Source organism: Vanellus vanellus (genome assembly GCF_965231255.1).
Source record: "Vanellus vanellus genome assembly, chromosome: Z".
Classification (NCBI taxonomy): domain Eukaryota; kingdom Metazoa; phylum Chordata; class Aves; order Charadriiformes; family Charadriidae; genus Vanellus; species Vanellus vanellus.
In genome coordinates, this window is record NC_138908.1 from 88785123 (window position 1) to 88811199 (window position 26077).

The following is a 26077-nucleotide window of genomic DNA, read 5'->3' on the forward strand; positions in this document are numbered from 1 at the left end:
TGCAAAGAACTGAGATGAGTTTATGAAACTGACTACAGAAAAAAAATACTTTAAGGACTCCTGAAATCACACAGTTTGAGATATCCAAGTAGCACCTGAATTTCCCGGATGATTTGGACTCAGTTTACCTCTGCCTTCTGGTCAGATCCTGGTGATGAGGCCAGGCTTGTGGAACGGCAAACTGGGAGAGAAGGCTATTGAAATGGCCTTTTGAGAAAGGCTGAAGCAACTCGTGCTCCCGCTGAGAGCGCTGAAGCTGTAATAGGACGAGAGAAAGCAAGACAGAAGTAAGGGAAGAGAAAGACCCTCGGGGAGGGGATGATGGGAGAATCCTGACTTTGCTGGCATCCAGGGGATGAGAGGTGGTGGAGCTGCTTCTGTTGAGGCATCAAAGTAGGTGATTGAAAAGCGTGTGAAAAAAAGCTAGATCCAGATTTGAGAATGATCTGCTGAGCTGAGGAGAAAGAGTATTAGAACGGAATTTATCTTGACATTGGAACTGTGGAATGAGTCTCATGCCCAGGTGCTCCTTTGGACCTGACCATTCGAGGGACGGCTTGGCAGCTCCTCCGAGGAAGGGGAAACGAGCAGGTTCAAGGCATGGTGCTGGGAAAGACCCTGCCGAGATGTGCCAGTGATTAACTACATTATATGGAGTTTATGGCCGGGAGACATTCGTGTGAGTACAAAGGCTAATGCCTTCATGAGCTGTACTTTAACAGCTTGCCATTTTAGCTCGTGTGCACTGTTGTCTGGGCAGAGGTCAAATCCTTCCTTCCCCAGGAACAGCTTTCGTAAAGGCTGGGAAAAAACATTCTGGCTTACGGACTGCTTGTAGAACCTCTCCAGAAAAAGGGATCTCTTTCCCGTTCCCCTCAGCCCCACAGAGCCAAAACCAGGTGTAAGGTGATCTCTGACCAGAGGGATGTTGGTCTGTCAAGCCCTTAGCTGGAAGCTTCTCTGGTGATGCTTTTTTGTTAGTGGCCAATTTACCCGTTGCTGTAAAAACACAGTAAGGGGAAATCATAGAATTACAGAACTTTTGAGGTTTGAAGGGACCTTTTAGATCATCAAGTCCAACCACTAACCTAACCTGACAAAACCACTTCTAAACCATGTCCCCAAGTACCACGTCTACCCTTTTTTTAAACACCTCCAGGGATGGCGAATCCACCACCTCCCTGGGCAGCCCGTTCCAATGTTTGCTCATCGGTTACTGGGCCATCACGATTGTTTTCTGTTTGTGACAGGGCAGTCTCAGGGGTCACTGTCCTCCGCTTATTTGCCAGGTTCCCCCTGCTGCATGTCCCCAGCGCTTGGCTACACTTTGCCGAACGGGCGGCGCAGGTCGCAGGCGATGACTCGATGAGCGAGTCTCTGTGCTGCCGCAGCTCAGAGCCCAGTGCCCTCCTGCAACTGCCGCTGGCTTCCACCGCCCGTGCCGGCCCGGACGCCGCACTGAGCCCAGCGAGCCCTTCCAGCCCAAGGAGCCCTCCGAGCCCATTGAGCCCAATGAGCCCACCAAGCACGGCCCTGCTCCAGCCTGTTGCGGGGACGGCCCTGTTTTGGGGTGCCATGACAGGAGATTTTCCCTGTGTCATCGGCTCTTCCTGGCTGTATTAACACATTGCGTACTTAAAAGTAAACACACTAGGAATCAATTGTTGCCTTGCAGAAGCATAAATGGGTTTGAGAAGAGTTTCCACATAAACTATAGCTCGTTAGCCTCTACTTAAGCGCTACCGCCTTGCCCGAAGATAACAAGCAGATAATAAATGGGAGATTAGCGCAGGGTGGGCCCGCGGCCGGGAGGGGACGGGACAGGAGCCAACTGAGGGCAGGCGCAGAGACCAAGGCCGGAGGCCATTCAGAACCTGAGAGGTGCCCTTCATTTTCCCCAGAAACCACCCGGAATATTTCGTTTCCTTAAAAAACACCGCGGGGGGGGCTGGGTGGGGGCGGGCTCCCCTCACAGGCCCTGCGGCGCCGCTGCCGCCCGCTGGGGGGCGCTCGCTCCCGCCACGGCGGGCGGGGCGGTGAGGGGAGGGGGGGAGCGGAGAGAAGCGCTAGCGCCCCTCACCGCCCCGCCCGTCCGTCCGCTCGCCCGCCCCCCGCGCTTTGTGCCGCTCCTCGGCCTAATCGGCCCGGTCCGCCGGGGCTACCCGCCCCCGGCCTCCGCCGCCGGGCTCCGCCTCTCCCCGCCCCGCTGGGCCGCCGCCGGGGCTCCCCATTCCCTGCGGCCGCCCGTGAGCCTCAAGCCGGCGGCGGCAGCGGAGGGGGCCCAGCGCCGCCCCCGAGCGGGCAGCACCGCCCCCGGCCCCTTCCCGCCGGCGCCCGCCTTCCGCCGCCCGCGGGCCAGCAGCAGCGGCTGCAGGAGGAGGCGGCGGCGGCGGGCGGCTCACCTGAGGCGGGCGGGACGCCCCGCGCAGCGGCTCCATGGCGACCGCGGCGGTGGAACCGGTCTACGGGCTCTCCGAGGACGAGGTGGGTCGGGGCGGGGGGCGGATCGGGAGCCCCCGCGGGTGGGCCGGGCCGGGCCGGGGGCGGCAGCGCGTGTCGGTGTGTGCCGGGGCGCGGGGCTCCCCCCCACCCGGGGGAGTGACAGGCGCCCTTCGCCCGCCGCCCCACCGCCATTAGCACGGCGGGGGAGGCCGGGGGAGCCGGTCCCGGCGGGCAGCCCCCGCCGCGGGGCGAAGGTCGAGGGTCGGTCCGTCCGGGAGCCCGCCCCGCCCCGCGGGGCTCCGCGCCCCCGCCCGGCGGCAGCCGCGGGCGGGGAGACGTGGCGGGTCCGGTGGGCCGAGCGGGGCGTCCCGGCCCGCTGAGCGCCGGTGCCGCCGCCCCGCAGCCCCGGCAGGTGCGGCCGCCCGCCTGCGAGGGGCCGGGGGCGGCTGGAGCCCGCCCCGCTCCGCGGCCCGGCTGCCCCCGGCGGGCCCGAGCCCGTTCCCGCGGGGGCGGGGCGCGGGTCCGGCGGGGCCCCGGCGGCCGCCCCCGCCGCGGAGCGTGTCCCGGGCCGGTCGCCGCCGCCGCCCCTCGCCCCGCCAGCGCCGCAGCGGGGGCCGGTGGCGAACAAAGAGCCGGGGCTGGCGACGGGGATGCCGTCGGAGGGAGGCGGCCGCCGGGGCCCCCCCGGGGGCGGGAGGCGGTGGCCCGAGGGCGGGAGGTGGTGGCCCGGCCCGGTGGCGGCGCAGAGGGGCCTTGGCAACCCGGCCAGGGCTCGGGGCCACTGATGGCCGCGTCCGGCACGAGCAACTGATGTCTTCTGCAGAGCCGCATGCAGCGCCGACAAATTAAATGTGCGTAAGCGTGTTTGATAAAGCAGTCCACTTTATCTTAGGTGAACGCTGAAAACTGCAGTTAATGCCCCTTTTATTTCATTGCCTTGGCGAGGTGCTCCTTCTTCCTCGTAGGCGATGTAGTAAAGCATCAGAAAAGGGACGAGCTGTATCACTGTTCTGTGATTTCGGTGTGTCAGCTGTCAGCATCGGGCATATTGCTTGCCTGGGTTGTATTTTCACAGGAGTAAATAATGATAATGACAATATTACGTCCGGTTTTATGGGACTAAACATGATGGGCTCTCTGTCGGTCTTGTGGTATGGGAGAAACTGGCATAAAAAATCTGACTGTAGAAGCTGCCAGACAATTTTATTACCTATTACATTTGAGCGGCACCAAATCTAGATGACTGTACTGTTTAATTGGAAAGGAGGTTCTTGGGCTGTAGTGGGTGTTTTTGTAAAGGGGGGTGGTTAGTTCTGCTTTTGTTGATTTATAAAGCCGTGAAACGCTCTGTATGTGTGTGATGGTAGGGGAGAAGAGAGCGCGCTGCAAGGTAAGGTAGCAAGCACAGCATCCAGGCAGATCTCTTCCTCCCGGGGTTCTTTCCGCAAGCCTTGACGTGAGGGCAAGGCTCGCTGACGGCAGCCGGGGCTGCGGGAGCCCCCTGAGCAGCTCACTCCGGCTGGCTGCCGCCTGCGGCAACGCTTTCTGTGTCGCCGGACCCTTCGGGTGACCCGGGCCCGCTGCTGAGCGGTCTGCGGCAGTCCGGCTGCTCCCAGAGGGCCACCACGGGCACAGCTGGGCCGGCAGGGCTGGCTGTCCCAGCACGGGCGCCCCAAAACGCTGGATCGGTGGCAGTTACGTGCTTTCACAGATTTGAGAGCATTAGCAAGTGTGGTCTGTGAGGAACAGGGAGACCTGTGAACCATCCTGCCGTGTCCCGGGTATGTGGCTGAGAACGTAATACTGGAGTCTGGCTGCTGCTTTTTTTGTGGTGTGTGTACTCGCCGATATCTTTTGTCCCTGCCTCCTTCCTCGACATACGCTGGTACTCGCGCGGAATGCTAAAGAGAAACGAATACACGGACAAATCCACTGGACGGCGGAGCGCAGCTGCTGGCTGTGCGCCTCGGCACGCCGCTCTCCACCCTGTCTCCAAGGTGGAAGGGATCTCGGCAGAGCAAGGGCAGGCGCTGCGATGGCGCTCACATCCCCGGCTGGTACGAGGGACCTGCCCTGCTAGAGCGTGGGCACGGCAGCCCAGGTAAGGAGAGGCTTCTGTCGCTCGCCTCCCTGGGTAAAACCAAGCTGCTTGGAAAAGAACTGTGTGGAAAAGTGAGCTGCTGGTCTCTGCGATGACCCATGGTGGTCCCACGTCATGGATGCAGCGATGACTGCCATCACCCTACCTGTGAAGAACAGTAGATCATGCTGGTGCTGGACACGTCATAGAACAGAGCAGTGATCATCTAAAAATACGGCAGAGACTACAAATGGAAATAGGGTGGAAGAAAGAGGAAAAAGGGATCGGGGTGAAGAAGGGCATGGAGGAGAACACGGGTGGTGTTTCAGTGCGTCGACAGCCCAAACTATTGTTGAGTCTGTGGTAAACAGATAGGCAAAGGAAAACAGCGAAGGAGGAGAATCGCCCAGGGGAAGGCGGCTATAAGTGAGTTTCATTAAAGGTAAATCTGAAGAGTGGTTGGGAAAGGCGGGTACGTTTACAGTTTGATTGCACACTGGCTTTTGTGGATAATGACTTTCCATTAGCATTGGCTCGGACTTGACTCCTCTCTTTGTTTTGAAAAGCAAAATCTCTTTGCTACTCTGGAGAGGCCAAATTGTATACATGGACATATTTAAGCTATTAATTTTTCTTTGTTCCTACCTCGGTTTGAAGTAGAGTTTGCAGTTCTGTTGTATGCTTTGTGTTTTAAGTGGGCTTAAGTAGGGCTTTAAGTAGGCCTTATGTAGGACTACCTGTCCTAGCGCATTTGCTGATCGGAAGAAGTACTTATTTAAATATAAGCTAGACTTGCTTAATGGCTTCCCATAAAAATAGCAATATCTCTTACAAATAATTAAGCACAGGCTTAACTTTTCCTTGCCCGGTAGGTGTATGTGTTAGTAGGCCTACTTCTTGTCTTAAATTAAGCATATGCTTAAGTGTTTGCAGAGTTTGTGCCTACATTAATCTCTGTAAATAGCTGTAATTCTCAGTGGATACCTTCAATATGGACATCTGTTCTTATTTTGTTCAGATACTCTGACAGGCGTTGAGACACTCGGTAGTTTAGGGACTTACTGAGTCATGGATGACAAGCCAACCGTTGCGCTGAGCCACTGACAGACCGGGTTTGTCTTCAGATGTTGTTTTCATAAATCTGCCTCTTTGTAAATATGAGCTATAAAAAAATGTTAGAATTATCTATTGGTTAAAATTAGCTGTAAATCAAATTCACTTCCTGTCAATTTCTCACTGTGAGGGCTACTTCAGCCCTGGCACAGGTTGCCCGGGAGGCAGTGGAGCCTCCATCCTCGGAGCCCCCCAGGAGCCGTCTGGACGTGGTCCTGAGCGACTGGCTCTCGCGGGAGCAGGGGGTGGGCCAGCTGACAGTCTGTCAGCCCGGCTGCCCTTCCGTGGAATAATATTTGCATAGTCTACTGGAAGCTGAGGTGCTGTCGTGTAATCTTTAAATGCCAGTGTATTTAAAAACTTGTACCCCTGGGTGGCAGAAAATGTGTTCCTACGTGGAGCACTCCTCCTCCCGACGGAAGCTGCGTGTCAGTTGCGCGCATTGGTTTGCACCACGGCTCTTTGTTAATCACTCCTGCTGTAACGGTGATGGGTCTTCAGTGCTGGCGTTGGCAGCGAGACCAGGAGCACCAGCCCAAGGGACGCAAGCGATCTCCCCCAGCCTCCGGCATTCCTTTGTTTGGGGCGTTCCTCAACCATTGAGTACATTGGGACCGTTGTTTTTTAGGATTTACTAGAGTAATCTCAAACATAGTCTACTTTGTAGTTGGTTCCCCCCCCCAAGAATCAAGGAAGTAACATGCCCCGTAGAGGAGTCTACCTCATTTGTTTCAGTTTGGGTTTCTTGAGAGTCATGAAATCCAACGTGGCCCAAACAACGGGGAGTTTCCATGAGTATTCCCTTTGCCTTTCTCACTGTGCTTGGGTGGAAGAAAAACTTGCGGCTTCTTGTACCTCATTTGGTTGAATAAATAATGTGTCTTCAGAAAAAGGTCCTTGAAGAAAGAGTATATTTTTGTACTTTAAAATACAGGTAAAAAAGAGGTTCATATGTGAAGCTGCTCTCCAATTCCAGCATTCGTCTCTTTTCAAGTTCTATTCAACGTCCGTGACTTGTGATTGAATAAACTGAAATTACAAGCTTCCTACTGAGATGACATTTTGTCATGCGTTAGAAATTGTCAAAGAGGAGCTTATGTTCGTGAAAATATCTTGATGCATGAGATATAATTGCATATGCCTTAAAATAAATAGTTCTGGGTATAGTCACTGCAGCTTAACCTTTTTTTCTCATCTCAATTCTTGTGTAGTGCACTGGGCAAAGCATTAGGTGTGAGAAATTAATCCTGAAGGATTTTGAGACCTCAGGAGCCTCTGCGGCACTCTGCTGTTAGGGAGACACGCTTTTGGTAAATACAAGCAAAAACAGTTTTCAGGTATGATGGAAATGGTACCTGTGGATGGGATGAATTCCTGTAAAGCACTGACTTATCTATACTTTATCTAACATCAGGGTGAAGAGTAAAAATAAGATTTGCCACAGTGATGTCATGGCAGAGTACGGCTTGGGCCATGAGGTGACGAGGAATACGGCTGCAGTGCATAAACCATCTCTTTTTGTGCAAACTCTTTCAAAATGAGGCGTATGGGAGGTTGGCTGTTGTGTCCTGTGTTTACATGTTGCTTATGGATTTGTTGCTCTGGAATGATCTCCCTTGAGGGTGTCTCGTTCCCTGTACTTGAGTGTCACGTTAATGAAGTTTGTCTGTGTGTGTTTTGGTGCTGTCCATGAGATGGGCTGCGAAGGCTTCAAAAGGGGTACGCTGTCGCTGCTTGCCCATTCACTCCACTTACTACTGGGCAAAAAGGCTTCTGTTTTTCCTCCCCCACTTGACTCCATGACAAAGCAGTGACATGGTGGAGTTCAGGGTTGGATTTCTCTACTTTGCATTTTAAGCAAACTGGAAATTTGTGACATAAGCCTGATGGTGAGTTGCTGGGGGGAAGCGTCTGCGTTTTAGCTGGTTGCACTTAGGTTCAAGGTAATGTTTCTTGATGTGTTGCCTGGATGGTAGAGCTGTCTCGCAGAGGATTTCTGAGGCCCCCCCAGGGATGGGCACCTGCAGAGGGGCTCTTTGGCCACATCCCCTCGTTGTACTGGCCGTGGGAGCAGCACAGGCTGGGCACCGTGGTGCTGGAAGAGCCTTGGATGGATGGCCGCCATTCAGAGGGCACGGCTGTGGGTGCCGTGCCGCAGGAGCAGTTTGAGGTTCCTTGTGGGGCGCTGCTGAGCCAGGGCTGCACGGTGGGCAAGGGGCTGAGCGGCATGGGGCCAGCCTGCTGCCGGCCAGCCTCCGCCCCAGCTCCCCTTCCACCGCTGCCCGCCGGAGGGTCACGTCAAGGAACACCGGGAGTTCCTGAGAAAGGACACCTTTTGTGAACAACGCGGTGAACAGACTCTTCAAGAGGTCTGTTGTCTCTGCTGTGGTACTCTGGCTATGTGAAAGCATAACTCTCATCGGAGCGTGAGCAGGGGCCTCCCTCGGTCACAGCAGTGACACACTGTCCTAGTAATAAGCAATTCAGAATAGTAACTTTTTTATTGACTTTTTAAATGGGAAAAAAAAATCTGGATTGGCTTTATAGATTTTAAGTGCATTGGCTTCCCAGGGATAGCACGTAAAACTTTAAATGGTGATTAAAAAGTCCAGATAAGGAAGCATTTAATCAATGAAAGGGCTTGCGTGTCTACTTGTTGTGGCATAATAACAAAACTAATAGGCTGTGGTTCTCAGTCAATGGATTTTTATAAAAGCTTGTATTTTAAACCTGCTTTTAGTGAGTTATCAGCATATTTTGGCCACCATAACTGACACTAAGTAAACTCTAGAATTAATATGAAGACATTTAAGGTGGTTTGTATCAAAATGTGGGTCTGAGGGTGTGAAGAAGTTCTAGCTTTCCATATACACCCATTCAGTGACAGCTCTGTCTGTCCTCCGCCCCTGCCCTCTGGTAAAGCCAGTGGGTTATTCTGCAGCCCGGTGAGGGATGCCGCCGCAGGCGGGCCGGCCCGCGGGATGCCGCTGCGGGTGCATCAGCCCTTCCTGCGGTGCTGCCCAGACACTGCTGTCGGGGCAGGGAGGGCGAGCATCTCCTTGGGTTCAGTATTTTCAAGATCCGTGCGATGGGCTGGCCGTTGGAGGGCACTGTGTAGTGGTAAATGTAAACCCGAGGTTATGGTCTGTTTCTGCACAGATACCCTTTTCCTGGGGAGTAAAGGCAGACTGTGAGCCCCTCACCTGCTGAGCAAAGCCCTGCTGCTGCCACAGCAGCCCTCAGCCTCAGCAGCACGGCGTTCTCGGGAGTAGAGTTCAACGGATCTCTCATGGGGTTCTTTGCGTTCTGTTTTGGAAATAGAACCAGGCGTGATATGAGCCTACCTTTCAGAGGGGAATGAAATTAGCATCTTAGGATGTTATGGGAAGAAAGAGTGCATCGCTGCAGCTTCTGGGTTGGAGTTGCATTTTCAGGCAATGAGAGGTTCGGCAGGTTATAATATTTATCCTTCCTAAACCAAATACAGCTCGTTATGCAAGATGGACTATCGCCACAGGTGCTAGAAGGTCCGGAGGCCGCACCAGGGACTGTGGGAGTCGGTGCTGTTACCTTTACCGGTGTCGGAGCTGTGGGTCCTGCGGCGTGGAGCCGAAGCAAGGCCGGTGCAGCGGGGCCCTGTGCGGCGCCGTCTGCCTGTGTCGCCGCGGTCGGGGGGTGCAGCCTCTTCGGCAGCTGGCCCGTCTCAGCTGAATCGGGCTAAACCGACAGCCTCGCAGCCCCAGAGGATTATGTGGGGCCAAGACCTCTTGCTGAATTAAACTCTGCGGCGTATAAACTGGGACGTTCCTGAGCGAGCGGGAAACCTCTGGGCCTCTTAATAGCAGCACGGGACGGATTACCTACCAGCTTCAGTCAATAAAAAGTTGTGGATGCAGTACCAATGTGCAGTAGCGGCTTGGTTTAGTTATAGTTTTGTAAACTGTGGTGTCGGTGAACTGAGAAAACCTCGCTATCATCAATTTCTTCATCTCTTGCTTTAGTTCCTACTTCCTCTCAGATGTTTGTTTTAATTGTGTTAAATAAGAGAGTTTTACTGTAGCAGTAAAAGAAATGCTACTAGGCAGCTCTGTCCCCTTTTAGAAAGAAATGAAGTGTAATCTTGTAAACACTGTTATTTTTGGTAAGCTGGGTAAGAATGCAGTGGCAGGTTGGGCGACTTCTCCGACTTGAAAGGAATGTGGTTTTACTGCTGGCGCATTCGGCTCGGTGCAGGACTGGAGCTGCTGCCGTTTCACTAGTAAAACCTGCTGGGGGTTTTACCTTCAGCCGGGACTACAACTGGAGCCTTCAGAAGTGCTTAACCTGCTGCCGTGCCAACTTTTTCCGGCATGGGGTTCTTAAACCGCCGAGTTCCTGATGCTGGAGCGCTCCCTTCCCCTGCACCCTCTGTCTTTTCCTCACCCCTCCCATAAAGAAGGAAGAAAAACAAAACCTCAGGAAAGGGATTATTTTGTGCACTGGCAGGATGTAGATATTTGTCAGAATCCCAATTTCTAGGAATTAGGAACTTTGCCTGTAACAAAAGAAATAGCTACAATTCTGAGAACACTGGCAGGATGTGAGGAATAACTCCATGAATGAGTTGTGCTTTGCAGTTAAGCTGTAGTACCTTATTTTTGTGCCTAACTGCATGGATTGGTGGTGTTTTATTGGTGTCATGCCAACCCAAGACAGATTTTCTTTTTTAATGTAGTTTATCTGCTGGAAAAGAGCAGAATTGTTCAGAATGGTGCACAATCGTGCCGTCCTCTCCTTGGGGCAGTTCCCAGTTTTGAATAATCCTGACTTGAGGATGGAAGTATGTTAATATAATCTGCGTGTTTCTGTGTTTGTTTTTAATTGAAAGCGTTCAAAGTCTTACTCTTTTTAAGCATCTTTCTGGCAGCGTTCACGCTGTGTTCATGGTGGGACTTTGGAGAGGTGGGAGTGATGAGTAGCTCTCAGCAGAAGGTGTCCTGGGATGAATTCCTCATTGACTGTCCGTCTGGTGACTGGTGTGGCAGGGAAAAGCTCCGCTTCTGGCCTCTTCCCAGTGAGGCTGGGCATGAGGTCTTGAGCACACTGCTCCGTAAGCCGTGGTCCGTGTCCGTGCATGTGCAGGGTGCTCATCACAGCTCAAAGGGTCCTTAGCTCTTCTGTTCCCCTCTGCCTGCGGGGCGGGTTGCGTTTAAGGTCTTCAGAGGATGAAGAAACACTTTATCTTCCAAGAATGAGGTGCTCTGGAAGATAAACTAACAGCAAGGAAGAAGTTTTTTTGGGATACTTCAAAGGGAGGAGAGCCAAAGGAATTTTTTTGGTTTTGTGCTCTGCTTGCAGTCCTTCTCCTCCTGTTTACCCAGTTCCTCTGATGAGAGAGGGGCTATCAGGTCTCCCTCACGCCGTGGAGTAACCTGCATAAACTGTCATCAACTTTTGAAATAAGTCAACAAAAGTATTTAACTTTTTAATCATTGAGAAATTACAATAGAGACATTGCTTCGCAATCTCACTATTTTTTTTTTTTTCCTGCTGAACACCAGCCAGGCTTCTTTTTTTTCCTTGCTTTTGGTGTGTCTATGTGAAATCTTGCTTCATTTCTTCTGGTAAATGAAAGCAGAGACATTTCACTCAAACTTTTTTGTCTGTTTGAACAAACTTATTAAATGGTCATTTATTTTTTCAAAACAAAATTCTTGGCTGCTTTTGTAAGTCTCCACCACCCCTCCTTATGGCCAGCAAGTGCTAAGGTATTCTGGCCAGCGTGTAACGGAAACCAAAGTCTTGCGGTCATCAGATGCCGATTCTGCTGTGTCCAAAAAGAAATAATAGTAATAAAAAATCTGAATGAAAACAAATGACTTTTATAATAAACAGATTGCCTCGCTTTCTTGGTTTTGAATTCAGAGATATGGATTTGGTCTCTGAAAGGCCCTTGAGCCTGAAGTCCCTGGGAGTTGGGAGGTAATACCATTTTGATGGTGCCGGGTTTTTGCCTGTATCTTACTCTCTTTATTGTTTGCTTTTAGTCAGTTTAGGAAGCTGTTTGCTGGCCCAGTTGTACCTTTGGCTGGTGTATCTACACCGGAGAGTTAAAGGATGTCTTTTTGTGTCCTGCTTTTTCGTATTTATTTGTGTACTTCTTTACATGGTACAGATCTCTAGACCTTAAATTGGAAAGGGCCAGTAGGTCATCTGGCTCTGGAATAGCCAACTTTGGCCACTAAAGCAACACAAGTTGCAGACCATTCTGGAGTAGCTCCAGCCGTGAGCAGCGTTGCAGTGGGACTTGCTGGGTGAACATGGTGCTCTCCAGAGTGGACAGACTCCCTGGGTGCTGCCGCCCACTTGGCCGCGAAGCAGAGCGGGATCCACTTGGCAATTTTAGGTGAGGATCGGAGGAAAGCTGCTGTCACTGCCCAGCTGTTGAGAAAGCCTCGAAGCTTTGGGGTGCGTGTTGCACCTCGTGCAGGGGTTTCCATGGGTGGCCTTTGGGGTCACGGAGATCGTTGTCTCAGGTCTAGGGCGACACTGTGTCTCGTAAATCGTGGAGCGTCACTCAGATATGCTACTAAATGCAAAATTATTTTTAAATCTTTTCAGTTCTCACGCAATAGTTAAGTGGCAAAGTCTGAAGGTGTTAAAAGAGCTAATTCCCCATTGTGGCGAGGAATTGGCGGAGGGGAAGTGACCAGGTGGTCCCAGCACGCTAGCTCTGTGCCATGTGGGGGAAGATGAAGGCTCCGCGGGTTCTGGCGTGGAAGAGAAGCGTCAGGTTTTGCGGTGGGAAGGAGGAGGCTGGACTGAGGCCATCGGTGACGGAGACAGCCCGGGCATCTGGCAGTGAGGCTGAATTGGCTTCTCCCGTAAGATGTCCTTTAGCCCAGTTTGTTAAAATGAACTGAAATCTGGATTTCTGGGTTCGGTGTCATGTGCTGGGCTGTTTGCTGTGGCTCCCTCGTTACTCCGGTTCCCTGCTGCTGGGGGTGTGTGACGAAGGGAGGGCAGGACATCGGCTGTTCGGTGGCCATGAGCTGTCATGTTGGCTGTCTCCGTCTCGTGAATCTGAAGCTTTGGCTAGAATCCTGACCCTGATGAAATCTGTGGTAAGTCTGTCTAAAGACAGCTCATCTGTAGCCTTCTGGAAACGTTAAATGGACGAACTCCTTAGCAGACACATGGAGAAAATAAAGGTTTCTTGAGTTTGCCTGTGATGATGTTTGTGGTGACAGGAGTGGTGAGAGGGACACATGGCGTATGGACAAACCCATGCGTCTGTGCTTTCTGCTTATGCTAATTTAGCCTTATTAACCAAGCAACAGAATTGCAGCTTTTGAAAGAGCAAGCAGCAATGTACTCGCTTAACCTCTGCTCTTACTAAGATGATGTTGTATGTATTACAAAATATTGGCTCAGCCATTGGCTGCAACTATTGAGCCAAAAGAACTTGAAAATACTCTGTTTTGGACAAATCTTGCTTTAGTGAACTGATAGCTGCAGATTGTACGGAATACTTAAATGGCATATATGCAATTTCATTTTGTAGCTGTGGTAATGTAATTGTTCACAGTCTGGGTATTGCTGGGCTCTCCTCCCTGGCTTTGGACGCGCTTTCCCCCCTCTCTTTATTAAAAGGCAGCCTTAGTGCTAAAGTTAATGAGTTAACGCACAAATGGGTCAGTGGCTGGACACCTGAGGACATGGGAAACGTCCCTGGCCGAGAGGCTGGCCGAGAGGCGGGCTCGGGGGGACAGGGAGGCGCAGGCGGGGGAGCAGCGCGCCCGAGGGGCTGCGTGCCATGGCGGGGGGCTGCTTCACTGCTGACCCTGCCTGCCCTCTCGCATGACTCTTTATCACTGCCTGTAACTTTGAAACACTCCAAGTGCCAAAGTACTAAGTATCTAGAGCTTTTGCGGTGGTTTTCCAATTATAATATTTCTTACTGGAACGCCAAAAATTAAGTTTTATTTTGCATTTTTAAGAATTACACCAGTACTATACATTGCATTACACCGAGTAGGGAATGTTACTGTTTTTAATAGCTACAAATAGATTTAAACCAGGCACAGTCTGGGCATTGTGGAGGTACAGCTGCTTGTCTAAACTTGTTGAAACTTCCTGAACCTCATCAAGTTCCTGACTGAATAGTATCATTTTCCCTATGGTTAGGAGACATTCACCAGCTGTGACAAAAATGGCTGCTCTTAAGATGTGATTTATTTTTGGTACATCAAAGGAGCTAAATTAACATCTGGTTGCTGCTGAAGTGGGAGGCTGGATGGCTTTGCTGTCCCCTTACCCTTCTGTAGCGCCAGCTGTGAGCCCTCCCTGCCCTTTGTGCTGGCACTCTTTTGGTGGCAAGGCAAATTGATACAGGTTAGCCAAAAAGGATTAGAAATACTTTCCAATTTAGGACAAGTTCACTTTCTGCTGTTCCAGTCAATTAAGTTTGCCTGCTACGCAGCCGTTTAGTTGTCTCAGGTGAGCGGTGGAGGCGGTGGTTGGATGGATGGGAGAAAGACCTTTATTTTCATCCTTGCTGTCTGTTCTGTTTTGGTTCCATCTGGTCAAGCCTCGTTTCTAGTGTCTATAGAAAAAACTTAAATCCTGGAGGTCTGGTAGGGAATAACAAACACAACACTGAAAATTCACGTGCAAGTTCAGCCAGGATTTTGGGTGAATAATGCCTGCTCCCGCAGCCTTGGCCTGAGGAGGCACTTCTCGTTTCTGCTTCTTGTGCAAAGGAGCTTCACGGTTTCGCTATCCCTTGCAGGGTAGGCTGGTCTCAACAGTGCTGTGACACACCTCTGTCCTGACAATGTCCTTCACGGTGACTCACTGGAACTCAGTGTTTGAGTGGAGGCTTAGTAGACAGCACAGCAAGTAGGATGAGTCTTGTTTCCTGTCTTCTCCATTGGTAATACTTCCCTGCCTCTGAACCTCATGGTCTTACCCAGCAGGAGGGCTTGCTTCTGCTGTATTGTCATCTCCTTGGCTAGATCTTGTGCTAGTTCTTGCCCACAGTTCTGGTGCTAATCCTCTCGAACAGTAATGGTTGATTAGAGGCTTGTAGGAGGCAAGTTCAAGAGCATTCTCATTACGAACTAGATTAATTAAACTAGGGTGTTAATAGCCCGAGAGTACCGCAGGCCTTTCTCCTTCCTCACAAGCTTCTTTCTGGTTGTGACCATAACTGGCTGTTTAACTAACGGTGGGTTTTGCTGTCCTGTGTCATTGTCACTTCATTGAAGTCTTGATGAGTAAAAGTTACAACATATACTTTGTGCTGCAATTCATTTTCAACTCGTCAAAGAAATGTGCTCTGTTAACTTCGCGGGTGCTACCTTTAGTGAGCCCAGAATGTTTTACCTGCCAGGTATCTCTTTGTGCATCCGCTCCTCAGTTTGTAGTACCATTCAGCACTGCGGCAGAGAGGTTGAGGAGTCGCTTTTGAAGACCCAACTGGATGGAGCCCTGAGCCAGCTGGTCTGAAGTCAGGGTGGACCCTGTGGGAGCAGGAGTTTGGCTGGCGACATCCCCTCCAATCCAAATTAGTCAATGGTGCTGAAGTCTTCAGGGCTGTGGAAGTACTGTGACAGATGTCTGGTTTCTCGGGGCATGGTTTTTGCACTTTCCAGAGTTTCTTGTATTCTAGTTTTGTGTCATGTGCCTTGGTTTATCCTACTGATTAGGAAGTGGCTTTGGGCTGACTGATTATTTTTTTGAGTGCTTTTCTGACAGTAATAGCTGTCAAAGCCAAGTTTAAAATAGCATCTCCTTTGCCCTTTGACCATTTGCTCGAGGAATCAGCTCGTCTGGCTGTGTACTTGCCCGAGCACTGGTGGTGTGCCAGGGCTCCAGGTAGTGCTGCGTGGATGCTCGCTAGTGCCACAGCAACTTGAGAGCTGGGCAAGAACAGAAATGGGCATAACCTGGCCACCAGTAAGTCTGGGCTGAAGGTCTGAAAACCAGACGTAGACATGGGGGCCAGGAGTGCTTCAAAACGGCCTTTAATAGAGGTAACAGGCAGTTAGCTTGAATCGGTCTTTCTCTTTTCTTAAGGTAACGCAGCATGTTTTTTTTTTTCCTTTGACGAAGTGGGTTATCCTGATGGTGCTGTCCTGTTGCCTCTCTTATCCAGAAGGTACCTTCTCATCCTTTGGTCTAATTAGCATGATGAAGAAGCTCTTTCGTTTTCCCCCCCGCTTTGAGGATGTGATTTCATTTGTGCCTAACCGAGTTGATGGCCCAGCTGCACACACAAGAGTGGTGACTCTGCCTTTCTGGCGCGCCGGGAAGGGGGTACGGTGGGTGCAGTGAGCACGGTCCAGCAGAGCTCCTTGTCCTGGAGGTGCTGGGCCTGCCCGGCCCAGCCGGGGCTGGGGGACGAGGTTAGAGCTGCGTTCTCCAGGGATATCCTGCAGTCAAACCAGAGGTCGTGCGACATGAAGCCGCACAGTCAGGTTTTGGTTTTGTCTTACTAGTGTCTATTGTAGTTTAAAAGTCAAAGGTTGTAAAACAGATTTGGGCTAAGCGGTTACAAGGTGGGTGTGGGTTACCTCAGAGGTCGTTAGTCACCCTGTGCCTGCCTGCTCTTAAGGCAAGGTCCCGGGAGAGAGAGCCCCTCTTGGAAGCTGTCAGAGTCCCGGGACCGTCGTAACCCTCAAGGAGCAGCCTCAGAGTCCTCAGAGCTAAGATGGTAAAAGTGGTAGCTAATGCGTTTCCGAGTCTTGTGAAGATCTTCTGATATTATGTGCCTACCCGTGTTGCTTTTTCCTTAGGATATTGTCCAAATCTTGGGTTGGAACTGGTGCATATTTTAAAGCAGTTCAGTCATGACTGAAGTCGTTGTCTTTTGATTGACTGACATTATTATTAAAGCAATGCCTCTTATGCTTTTGTGGATTGATTTAGCAAAATTTGTTATTGTTCTCTCATCCTGCTGACACTACAAACATTTACCTTTAATCTGTTGTGCTACTGTCATGGAGTCTGATTTTTGTTTTAAGTCTGGTCAGTTCAGTCCTGAACCGCTCGTAACTGCGTTTGTTTTTCCTCGTTTCACTCCAGTGCGAGAGGATGAGACGTAACTCGTTGCAGGTGACCGTAACCTGTGCGAGCGTGTGCTGCGCCGCACAGCGACCGGCGAGCTGGCTGGGCTGCCCCGCGCTGCGTGCCCTCGCTTGTCTGCCCGACGAGGGATGGAGTTTTTGTTTCCAATTTCTAAGACTTGCACAAGAAGCAAAGCCGTTAACCCGTGCAGCAAGCACCGTGCGAGAGGGGGTGACGGGAGTGCCGCAGCCCGTAACGGGTGAGGGTCGCCACTGCGCGCTGTGACCACTGCTGCTTTTCGGGCAGCTCAGGCTCTGTGCTTCGTGCGCCAGGACCATGGTGTTTGGAAAATGAAATTAGGGCCCTCAAACAGGTGTCACTGTGCAAGCTGGAACGCACATGCCGATAGTGCTTGATAACGCAGGAATGCGCTACGGCAGCACTGTGTGCCGTTGCTGGCGTTGCTGTGGAAACCTGAATTTGAGCAGCGGCTGGTTTCGGTGTGTTTAGGCTCGGCATCCCCATGTGTATCGCAGAGGCGAGGCAGCGCTGCAGCCCGCCTCCGCCAGCCTGGGGTCGCGCACCGGGGCCGGTGGCCATCGGGGTTGTGGGGCACTGCCGCCGTGCCGGCGTGACAGGGCGTCTGGCGCGAGGTCGCTCCCCTCGGGAGGTCAGGCCATCGTCAGGTGTGTCCTGGGGCTGGCCGTGCTTCCTGAGGCGCCTTCTGCCAGCTTATCTGCCGGGGCGGGCTGTCGCCGCTGTGGGCCGCACTGTCCCCAGGGCCGGGCCCGGGCCCCGTCCCGTGCCGGTGGGAGGCCGTGCTCAGGGGCAGCCCCGTCCCTCGCCGGAGCCCCCCTCTGCCGCAGCACCGCGGCCGCCTCTGGCAAGAACGGACCGTGGGGGAAGAAAGACCCCGCTATCAGCACACGTGCTGTGGTTTGGTTATGTTCCCCGCAAGGGTGATATCTCGGTGAATCCGGGACCTCTGTGTGGAAAAAGCCGTCCACGGCTCTTATCTGGACTTCCTGAGTTGTTCTTGCTCTGGCACTCAGGTACGTGGTGCGTTTGCCTAGCAACAGCTTTTTTCATTTTGCGGCTCTTTCTGTTTTTCTTCCTGCCGGGTGTCATGGTCTCCTCTCTGCCGCCGGTGACACCAGGCGGTCGCGCTCTTGTGCCCCGCACCGCTGGCGTCGGTGTTCAACACGGAGCTGCGGCCTGAGGAGCGCGCGTCTGCCTGCGCGGGTGGGTGCAGTTCCCGACCTTTGGATTTCATGTCTGATCTCTGGTTGCGATCTGTGTTCTTTGTGCCGCCTTAGATAACGGTGGTGTTCATCGTGCGTCTCAGAAGAGGCTTAAGCCCTTCTCCGCCGTTGAACTGGCCATTAATGTTGTGCACGTCCCTAGTAGTCCTGCGTAGCTTAGGCTGACACACGCTTGCCGTTTCACTGACACTGAAGAGATATTTCTTTTTGGATAAGAGTCTTCCAGTCAAATGGAAAGACGTGATTGTTGGTAAGTGGAAGCAGAGAATGATCTGCACTACGTGATCACCTTGGAAAAGCTTTTTCACAGAGAGATCCCCCCCGCCCCAGTGCTCCATGAATGCTTTAAAAACCTGGAAGGTGCACTAGAGGCAGGAGGCGTGCGAGAGCACGGGACAGGTGGTATATTGATTTCCTGTTATCTTTTACAATTTCCTGACCTCGCTTGCAGCTTCTGGGGAAGGCTGGATGAGGAAAGAATAGCACGGCCCTATCACTGTTTGAGAGCTAAACCTGCTGTGAGGAGATAGCACTGTACTGCTGATGGATGCAGAAATGTTTAGCTATTCCTATCAGAAAATCGTTGCAATGAAGTAGTAGGCTTTGCATGCCAGTGAAACAGTCTGCTGGGTTGGCGAGCACTCTTAAAGAATATTAAACAAAAATTGCCCTTTTGTATGCAAACAGTGACTTGGGAAAGACTGCTTGTGCGATTCTCCCATTTCTTTCAGCTGAGTTACAATGTCGTGATAGTTGTTCTGGCCGTGATGCTGCTGGGGTGGAGCATGGTCTAGTTGGAAAATTACTGAGCTAAAAAGCTGCCGTGCTTCTTCCTCCGAGATGAGCAAAGTGAAACAAGACAAAGTTGTTGCAAAAGGCTGAAGGCTTAGTGATTAATGTTAATTTCTCGCTCTCGTTACTGCCTTGCCTCTTTGACAACCTGCCTATTGTGCTATGACTTTTTTCTGTTTTAGTCATCTTCCCATCCCTCGGCATTACTCGTTACATGGGAGGAACTTGTACTTTTCCTCTAGGGCTGTTTTCTCCAGCCTGCTCCTTCTGTCATTCCCTACGGCATCGCTCCGAAGTCACCAGTTTGACTAGGTATCGAAGTTTAGCGTTTTGTTTTGTTTTTTTTTTTTTCCTTGCTATGAAAATGCTTAGGAATAGAGCATAAATACTGCTGAATGACACCTGTTTCGTCGAGCTGTGATTTGGCAGGCTCTAGGCCGGGGATTTTCAGGTTTCCCCTGGTAGCGAAGCTTCCCTTGATGAAGTGGCCTATGGCGTGTGCCAGGCAAGCTGCTGCCTTTTCCCTGCCCAGGGCTGGGACTGTTCCCGTTATCCCCGCAGCTTGCGGTGGAGAGCAGACCCGGGTTCAGCGGGTGTTGGGCACTCCTGGGCGCCCGGCTGATTCCTTGGGTTGGGAATTGCTGCCGTGGACCTGCAGCCACCACTGGAGAAGGTGGCTCTGCTGAAGCTGCGACCTCGTCCCTCCTCCTAGTTCCCCGATGGTAGGGGCGTTAAGCAAACTTCCCCACACAGGGGAAAAGCCTGGGACTGGTTACCAGATTAACCACTGCCTCTTCTGAGCGGCCACCTACCCCGGGCCCTGCTGACACTGGCACCAGGCGGCTGTGCCCCCCAAACCAACAGGAGTTAGGCTAAAAAGTACACAACCCCACCCTCGGTTTTCTTGATTGCTTGTGAGTAATTATTGAGGAAGCAATTTGGAAAGGTGTAATTGTAGCAAAACATAGTTTGAACAAAGTTTTCAGCCGTTTTCCTCCCCCAAATACTCTCCCCCCGAACTGGGAGGGCAGCCCCTGCATAATGCCCTCACCCCCTGCGCCCAAACAGCTCCATTTGTTTGCAGTTGGAATTAGCTTGTAGAATCCTTTAATTGTATGCCTTTCAAAACACTACTAAAAAACCTACTATATTAAAAACGCCACCCCCCCCCCCCCCCCCCCGAACTCCAATGCCATTTTTTCTCAGAAACTTTAAAAACCCAACACTGGATTGAGGGTGTCAGATTTTTGAACAAGTGAAGTTCACCTATTCACAGAACACTTATTTTGTATTCAGCACCCCTTTAAAACCTGTTGACTTTCCCTTCTGTGTACAGGAAGAATGTGAACACTACAGAATGTGAACTCCTCCCAAGAAGCAGAAGGATAAAGTTACGGCGGCGTAGGGTCACGTTGAATTGATTCGTCTGACTTGACCCCTTTCCTCCCGTCAGGCGTACGGAGCAAGAGCAGCACAGCCGGTCAGCTCAGTGAACTCAACGGGCAGAAAATGAGTCTCTCGTTGGGTTCTGTTTCTGTCCAACGGACCCGCTGGCCATCGCTGTGTGGTGGCCGGAGCGGTGGGCGAGATGCAGGGCAGGTCTTGAGAGCGCGTGGTGCTGGAGGGACGGGCGCTCTTTCGGGGGTAACCGCGGTTGGGCTTGATCCTCTGTAGTACAGTTTGGGCACGCAGAGTCTGCTCTGTCGGAGTCTCTTTTTCGATTTTGATGTGTTAAAGCTTCCTTTTTGCTTAAGTTGTTGATATCTGTGTAGGTTAGCTTAGGGATCTAAAAGTTTATTTGGTCTCTTCGGAAAAGTATATTACGCTTAAGCCGCGTCCATTTGACAAGACGTGTTTTCACCAGTCCCTCTCTATTGCTTTAGCAGATTCAGCTATGGCACTCGTTCGTGATTGAACACACGGGGCAAATGGCTGTGTCTGTTCTTGTTCTCGGTGTTGAAAGTTAAATTGTCTTTAGGAATGTTGTCTGCAAAACACAACTTGAGCTAAAGTTCTTCACGATGCTTTGGGGGGGTTTGTGAAAAAGCCAAAAGTTTGACAAAATGTTCAGATAACTTCCCTTAACTGAAGTTTCTTGGCCATTGCTTGTGAGTTGTACGTGTTGTTTGTTGGAGATCTTGCGTGCAGCGAGAATGTGTTTTTAAGTTTTAAGCCCTCAGTAATGTTCCCTGCGGCACTCGGGAGGAGGGGAGAGCCCAGAAGACTTTGTAAACAGACTTTAACTTAGTAGTGCAGTTCGTGTATGCTGGACTGGTTCTCCCTGCTAAATCCTCTGTTTGGGCCTGTGAGAACGCTGTTGCTCTCGAGATGGTTTTTGTTGGCTGGGTGGTATTCAGCTGGGAGGGGGAAGTTACCTGGACTCTGTAGCAATTCGGGGAAGTTTGGGTTTTTTCCTTTTTGCACCAAACTTTCTGCTTGCCAAATAAATCTCAGCACAGCCACGGTGTTTGGTGATTTAGCAGTCTGTCTGAAGTCTTGACAAACAAAATGGCTTGCCCTGCTATTGCGCACTAGCGCTGCCTCAGCATTGTTGTGGGAAGTTTTTTCTTCGTAGTCCTTCATGATGGCATCTCTGAACATACTACAGCTTTATTCCCTTTACCTACTGATGGCTCCGGTTCTAATCTAGGGCCGCGGCAGTGTGTTTTTGTGGGTAACTTGTGCGTTTCCTAAGTTTTGGGCTTCCTTTGGGCAACAACCTAAAGCTGCTTTTACGTAGATTTGACCAAGCGTGTGGGGGGGAGAGGAGAGCTAAAGGAGGGCTGGCGGTATTTTGTTTGCCTGCCAGCGCTGCTGATGCCTGTCAACTTCACTTGACTTTTTTGCTGACCAATTTAGCACTTTTCTTAGTGTCATGAGTTCCTTACCAGCAGCTGCATTTTTTGGAGCTGTGACCTGATTTTCTGGGCAAATCTTGCTATATTCAACGTAAGCAACTGCAATATGCGACTGTTCAACGGCCAAACAACGTTCCATAAGAAGTCTAAGGCTATATATTGTTTTGAAACTCCCAACATATACACAAGCTATGCCCGTTAAAGGAGGCAGTTCTGTGTGCAGTTGGATTTCGGTCTCGCTGCAGCAGCTCCTAGCTGTTTTTCTCCCTTTGCATTGTGTGGCCACGGTAATAATTTAGAAGCGAAATTGGACTTTCTGTAGATGGCCTTTGTTATTTCTGAAAGGGGACATAAATTCATTTAAACCTGCCTGGAGGAAACCGACTTTGTTCTTCAGACGACTTCCGTTAATTTGTATTATCCCAAGAGTTTTTCACTGCAGTACTTCATTCACCGTAATATTCATTTGTTGTCTTTGGGGAAAAAAAAATAATAATCCTGTCCTTGATTCTCGATGTTCCTGGCTCTCTAAAAGCAAAGGACTTGGTGGTGTTAGAAGCACAGCCTTCGCAAACGGCTCTGTGTATTCACTGGCGAATTGTGCTGCTCGAGGGAGAGATGTCTTATGCTTCGGGACTAGGCTCAAGATTAAAACGCTTATGTCTAAACTGATGAGTGAAGACGTTCATAGTTATGAAGATGGCTTACGTTTGTAACCGCAGGCTGCTGAATGAGAGACAGGTGAGGAAACTAATACGAAACTCCAAATCTTGAAGACTTTGTATCGGTTGGGTAATTTGGGGACTTCAAGCAGTTGGGGTGAAGAAATTATTGCTTCTACCTGCTTGTGACTGACCCCATACGGCTTTGCTAACGCCACGGAGGATGAGGTGGAAGCTGTTCAATTGCCTTGGAGCTTGGCTAGGGAATTTTGGATTGCGGTGCCCTCTGCTCCCTTCTTTTTCTCTTTCTTCCAAGAACACACATCTGTGCTTCTCTGGGACGAGGTCCTGCTCTGAGATGATGAATGACTGACCTTATTGCAGATCTTCTGCAATCCTTTGATTCTGAATGTGGCTTTTGTTCGGCGCATTGAGCCACATTTTGCGTCCAGAATGCCTGGCAGAACACAAAGTCCATCCTTTGTTTTGGATAATGAGTGTTGAATATTTTAATGAGTGTTTCTTAGTCTAGTCAGTGTCAAGTACCATTTTGGGAACAAGTGACTGAGCTAACCTCTGAGCCTTGTCCAGCAACAATCCATTTATTTATAGGATTTAACAAATGCTTTAGGAGTTCCCTATGAACAATTAATACAATTTAAAAAAAAAAAAACAAAAAAAAAAACAAAACCAAACCCAAAGTAAACAACACACCAAACCTCCCAAGACCAAAAACCCCCGAGCCTTCCACCCTCAGCGAGTGTGCAGATATAATAATTTATATAAAACAAACAAAAAGTTCTCAGTATCACTGTATTTTTTCCTCTTTTTTATATGGGCCTCTTCTTTTAAATTGTGAAAAAGATAAGCATACTCCATTCAAGGGGGAAAAAAAATGCTTTGAGTATTAACAGCATTTCCATGGTACAGACGCTGCTTTGAGTATTAACAGCATTTCCATGGTACAGACGCAGCTCGCAGTGCGTTCTGGCTGCCTCCGGACCCAGTGCGTTGCTGGTGCATGCAGGTCTGCACCCTGAAAATAAGACATGGATCTAAATGCTGCTAACCCGCACTAAAGATCATATGGATAAACGAATGCTGACACAGCTCTGCAGTTGGATAACTTACTTTTTAAAAACCTCAGCAAACCATTTTTAACTGTTTAACAAGTATTTTTCTTCTCAGCAGAAGTAATGTATTTTTTACCCAGTCCCGCTGATTTGCTAGGGATGAACTCTCTGTAATTGACTATTTTGACTGTGTATATTAACTCAGGTGCACCTTTGACATTTTTGAGCAGAGATTGTATGTTGTTTAATTAAAAGAAAGGTAGTAACTACTTTTCTTCCTCCTGAAAAGCATCTAAAATGCATGTATGCATAGGAAGTAACTTCTGTAGCTAAATTACTTTTTTTAGTCTCCTTCATTGGTCATGTTCTTGTTAATTTTTTGTAACTACACCTATTTTTCACAATACCTGAACTTTTGTCCACATCTTTGGCTGTTCATGATGTATCCTGGTATGGCAGTGGACACACTAGAGAAGGAAACAGTTGAACTCCGCTGTGGGATTTGCTGTCCTTCCAGCCAGGTCAGTCCGTGTGCGCTCACTGCTTAACTTCCCAAATCGAATCAGTCTAAGCCCGAACTAGAAACTGCATGGTTTTCTCGCTCTGTTATGAGAGACCATAGTTTTCCACTGTAAGAGCTTGCTCGCCCTGCAGCGTACATTTAAACGACAAATACTCTTTGTGAGCAAAAAAAAGTCAAGTCTTTGTCAAAGGACTGCTGTGGTTTTAAAGTGAATAGGAAAGAAAGGGGGGGAAAGAGGTGGAACACAGAGCGCAAGGATGTTGGGAACGGTGAGAGCATGACCGGGACAGAGAAGCCTGAGCACCGGCCGTCGATGGTGAGAGCGGGTCGCTTCTCCGTCAGCCTGGCTTGGGCACTGCATTGAGTGCCGGGAGTTTCCGCCCCTAATCTGGGCAGAGTGTAACGGGAGTGATCTGTCCCCCAAACCTCGAAGTCCTTGGGGAGCAGAGCTTATGGCTGGGTTTGCCTTAAGGGAAAAGGGGTACAGCTGGAGGATATGACTCGATGCGTTTTTAAAAGAAACTTGATCAAGATGGAGAAGAGAGGCCAAAGGAGGGAACTGCTGAGTTGACTGACAGCACCGCTCATTGAAATGTTCGTGTCTTTGACAGAGTTTCTTCACCAGGGCAGGCTGGAAGCTCGTGCAGTAACATTAATTATTAACTCCGGTTGAGAGCTGGAAGATCTAATTTCATTTCTGGTTGGATAACAGGATGATTCACACAAGAAAACAAATTGTGTCAGAAAACGGAGTCTTTCTCTGAAAACTTGACATTCCTGATTTCTGCTCTGAGCTGAAGTCTACTGCAGCTAGGCTATTACAAGAGTTAAAAAAAGTATCAGCTAATGAACAGGTGAAAAATACAGGCTGAATTCCCTTCAGACGTCAGGCTTGCAGTGTCTCTGAGCGTCTGGGGTCTGTGTTTGGCCTCTGACCCTGTATCTCCTCCACGTTTCACACCGTCTGCTGGTTTGCCCCCCAGCAGACGGAGGAGCTGCACGCCTCTCCCGCGTCTTGCTGCATCTCCAGGGAACCGAGGGATGGAGTGGGAAAGGAACCTGCCAGGGGCTGGAGCTGGGGCTCTAACGGGCTGTCGTGAACCCGTCGGGCTCTGGAGCTGCTGATCAGTGGTCAAACATAGCTGAGGGGTTCTGCAGCTTGCGGTGTCACTGTGCAGCAGCTCCTGGTTCTCCAGTGGGCCTTGCTGAGAGCAAGTCTGTCCTGGTCCACCTTCCTCTCTGCATGCGCGTATTTAGTGGGAATTAGGAGCTAATGGTGCTGCAGACTGTCTTGAAGGAATCTGTGAGAACACCTCCTGGTCTCGGGCGCTGCGGGCTGTGCCGTGGACCCTCTGCAGGAGTCGCTGAGGGACCCGGTCGTTGGAGGGACCGAGCGCTGCGCCAGCGCGGCAGGGATGGCTGCAGACCGCGTGGTCCAGCCCCGCTCGAAGCCCCGCGGCCTCAGAGCAGGTTGCGTGGGGTTGTCTCCAGTCTCGTGTCGCTTGTCTCCAGTGCTGAGGGCTCCACAGCCTCTGGGCCCCGTCCCGGTCCTTAACCACCCGGAGACGTGGTGAATGCGTCCCTTTATTTTGCTGGGATTTACCTTGTTTCAACTGGCGATGGTTCCGACCTGGCCTTTCGCTGCAGGCTCTGCAAAGAGGCGGACCTGGTTGTCCCAGTTCGGGGCGTGCATGGATTGCGTGCAGCGTGTGCAGGTCCTACTCCCCGTGTAGACGGCGTGTGCCTTCCCAGTCTGCTGTATTGCAAATTTCGTATTGTTACAGTTCTTGTAGTGTTTTGTTTTATTTTATGAATGTTTTATTTGACTGTGTTAATCACGGGGCTCCTGCAGACATGCTTCTCTCTCCAGCCTAGGAAATGAACTGTTTCCTTTCTATTTGGGTAAAATATACAGTAATTGAAAATATTTTCTTTCAGACAGCAAACACACACCTGTGTACGGGTGTATATATACAAAAATACAGATGTTTTGCATTCACCTGATTTAGTATAATGTTTTCATTTAGCCAGGTAAATCTGGAGAATATTTCATGTACTCTAGTCACAGGACACCAAAGAAATTGGTGAAGCTCACCAAAATGCATGAATCCAGCTCCCGATCAAATGCTGGGATTATAGCCTATATTTCATCCTTTTTACTTGTGCAGGCTTGCTAGGAACCAAGTTTCAAACAAGATCTTCTTGTAGTAAATTAATACACTG

At 50.5% G+C, this 26077-nt stretch overlaps 1 protein-coding gene across 2 annotated transcripts in view; it reads left to right on the forward strand.

Moving 5' to 3' along the window:
* Positions 1-2380: 2380 nt before the first annotated feature.
* NEDD4L (NEDD4 like E3 ubiquitin protein ligase) overlaps positions 2381-26077 on the forward strand; it is a 181942-nt gene continuing 158245 nt past the window's right edge. For both annotated transcript variants that reach the window (XM_082497952.1, XM_082497953.1), the window contains exon 1: positions 2381-2484. In XM_082497952.1, the coding sequence (XP_082354078.1) occupies positions 2437-2484 (48 nt within the window). In that variant the 5' untranslated portion in view covers positions 2381-2436. The remainder of the gene's footprint in view (positions 2485-26077) is intronic.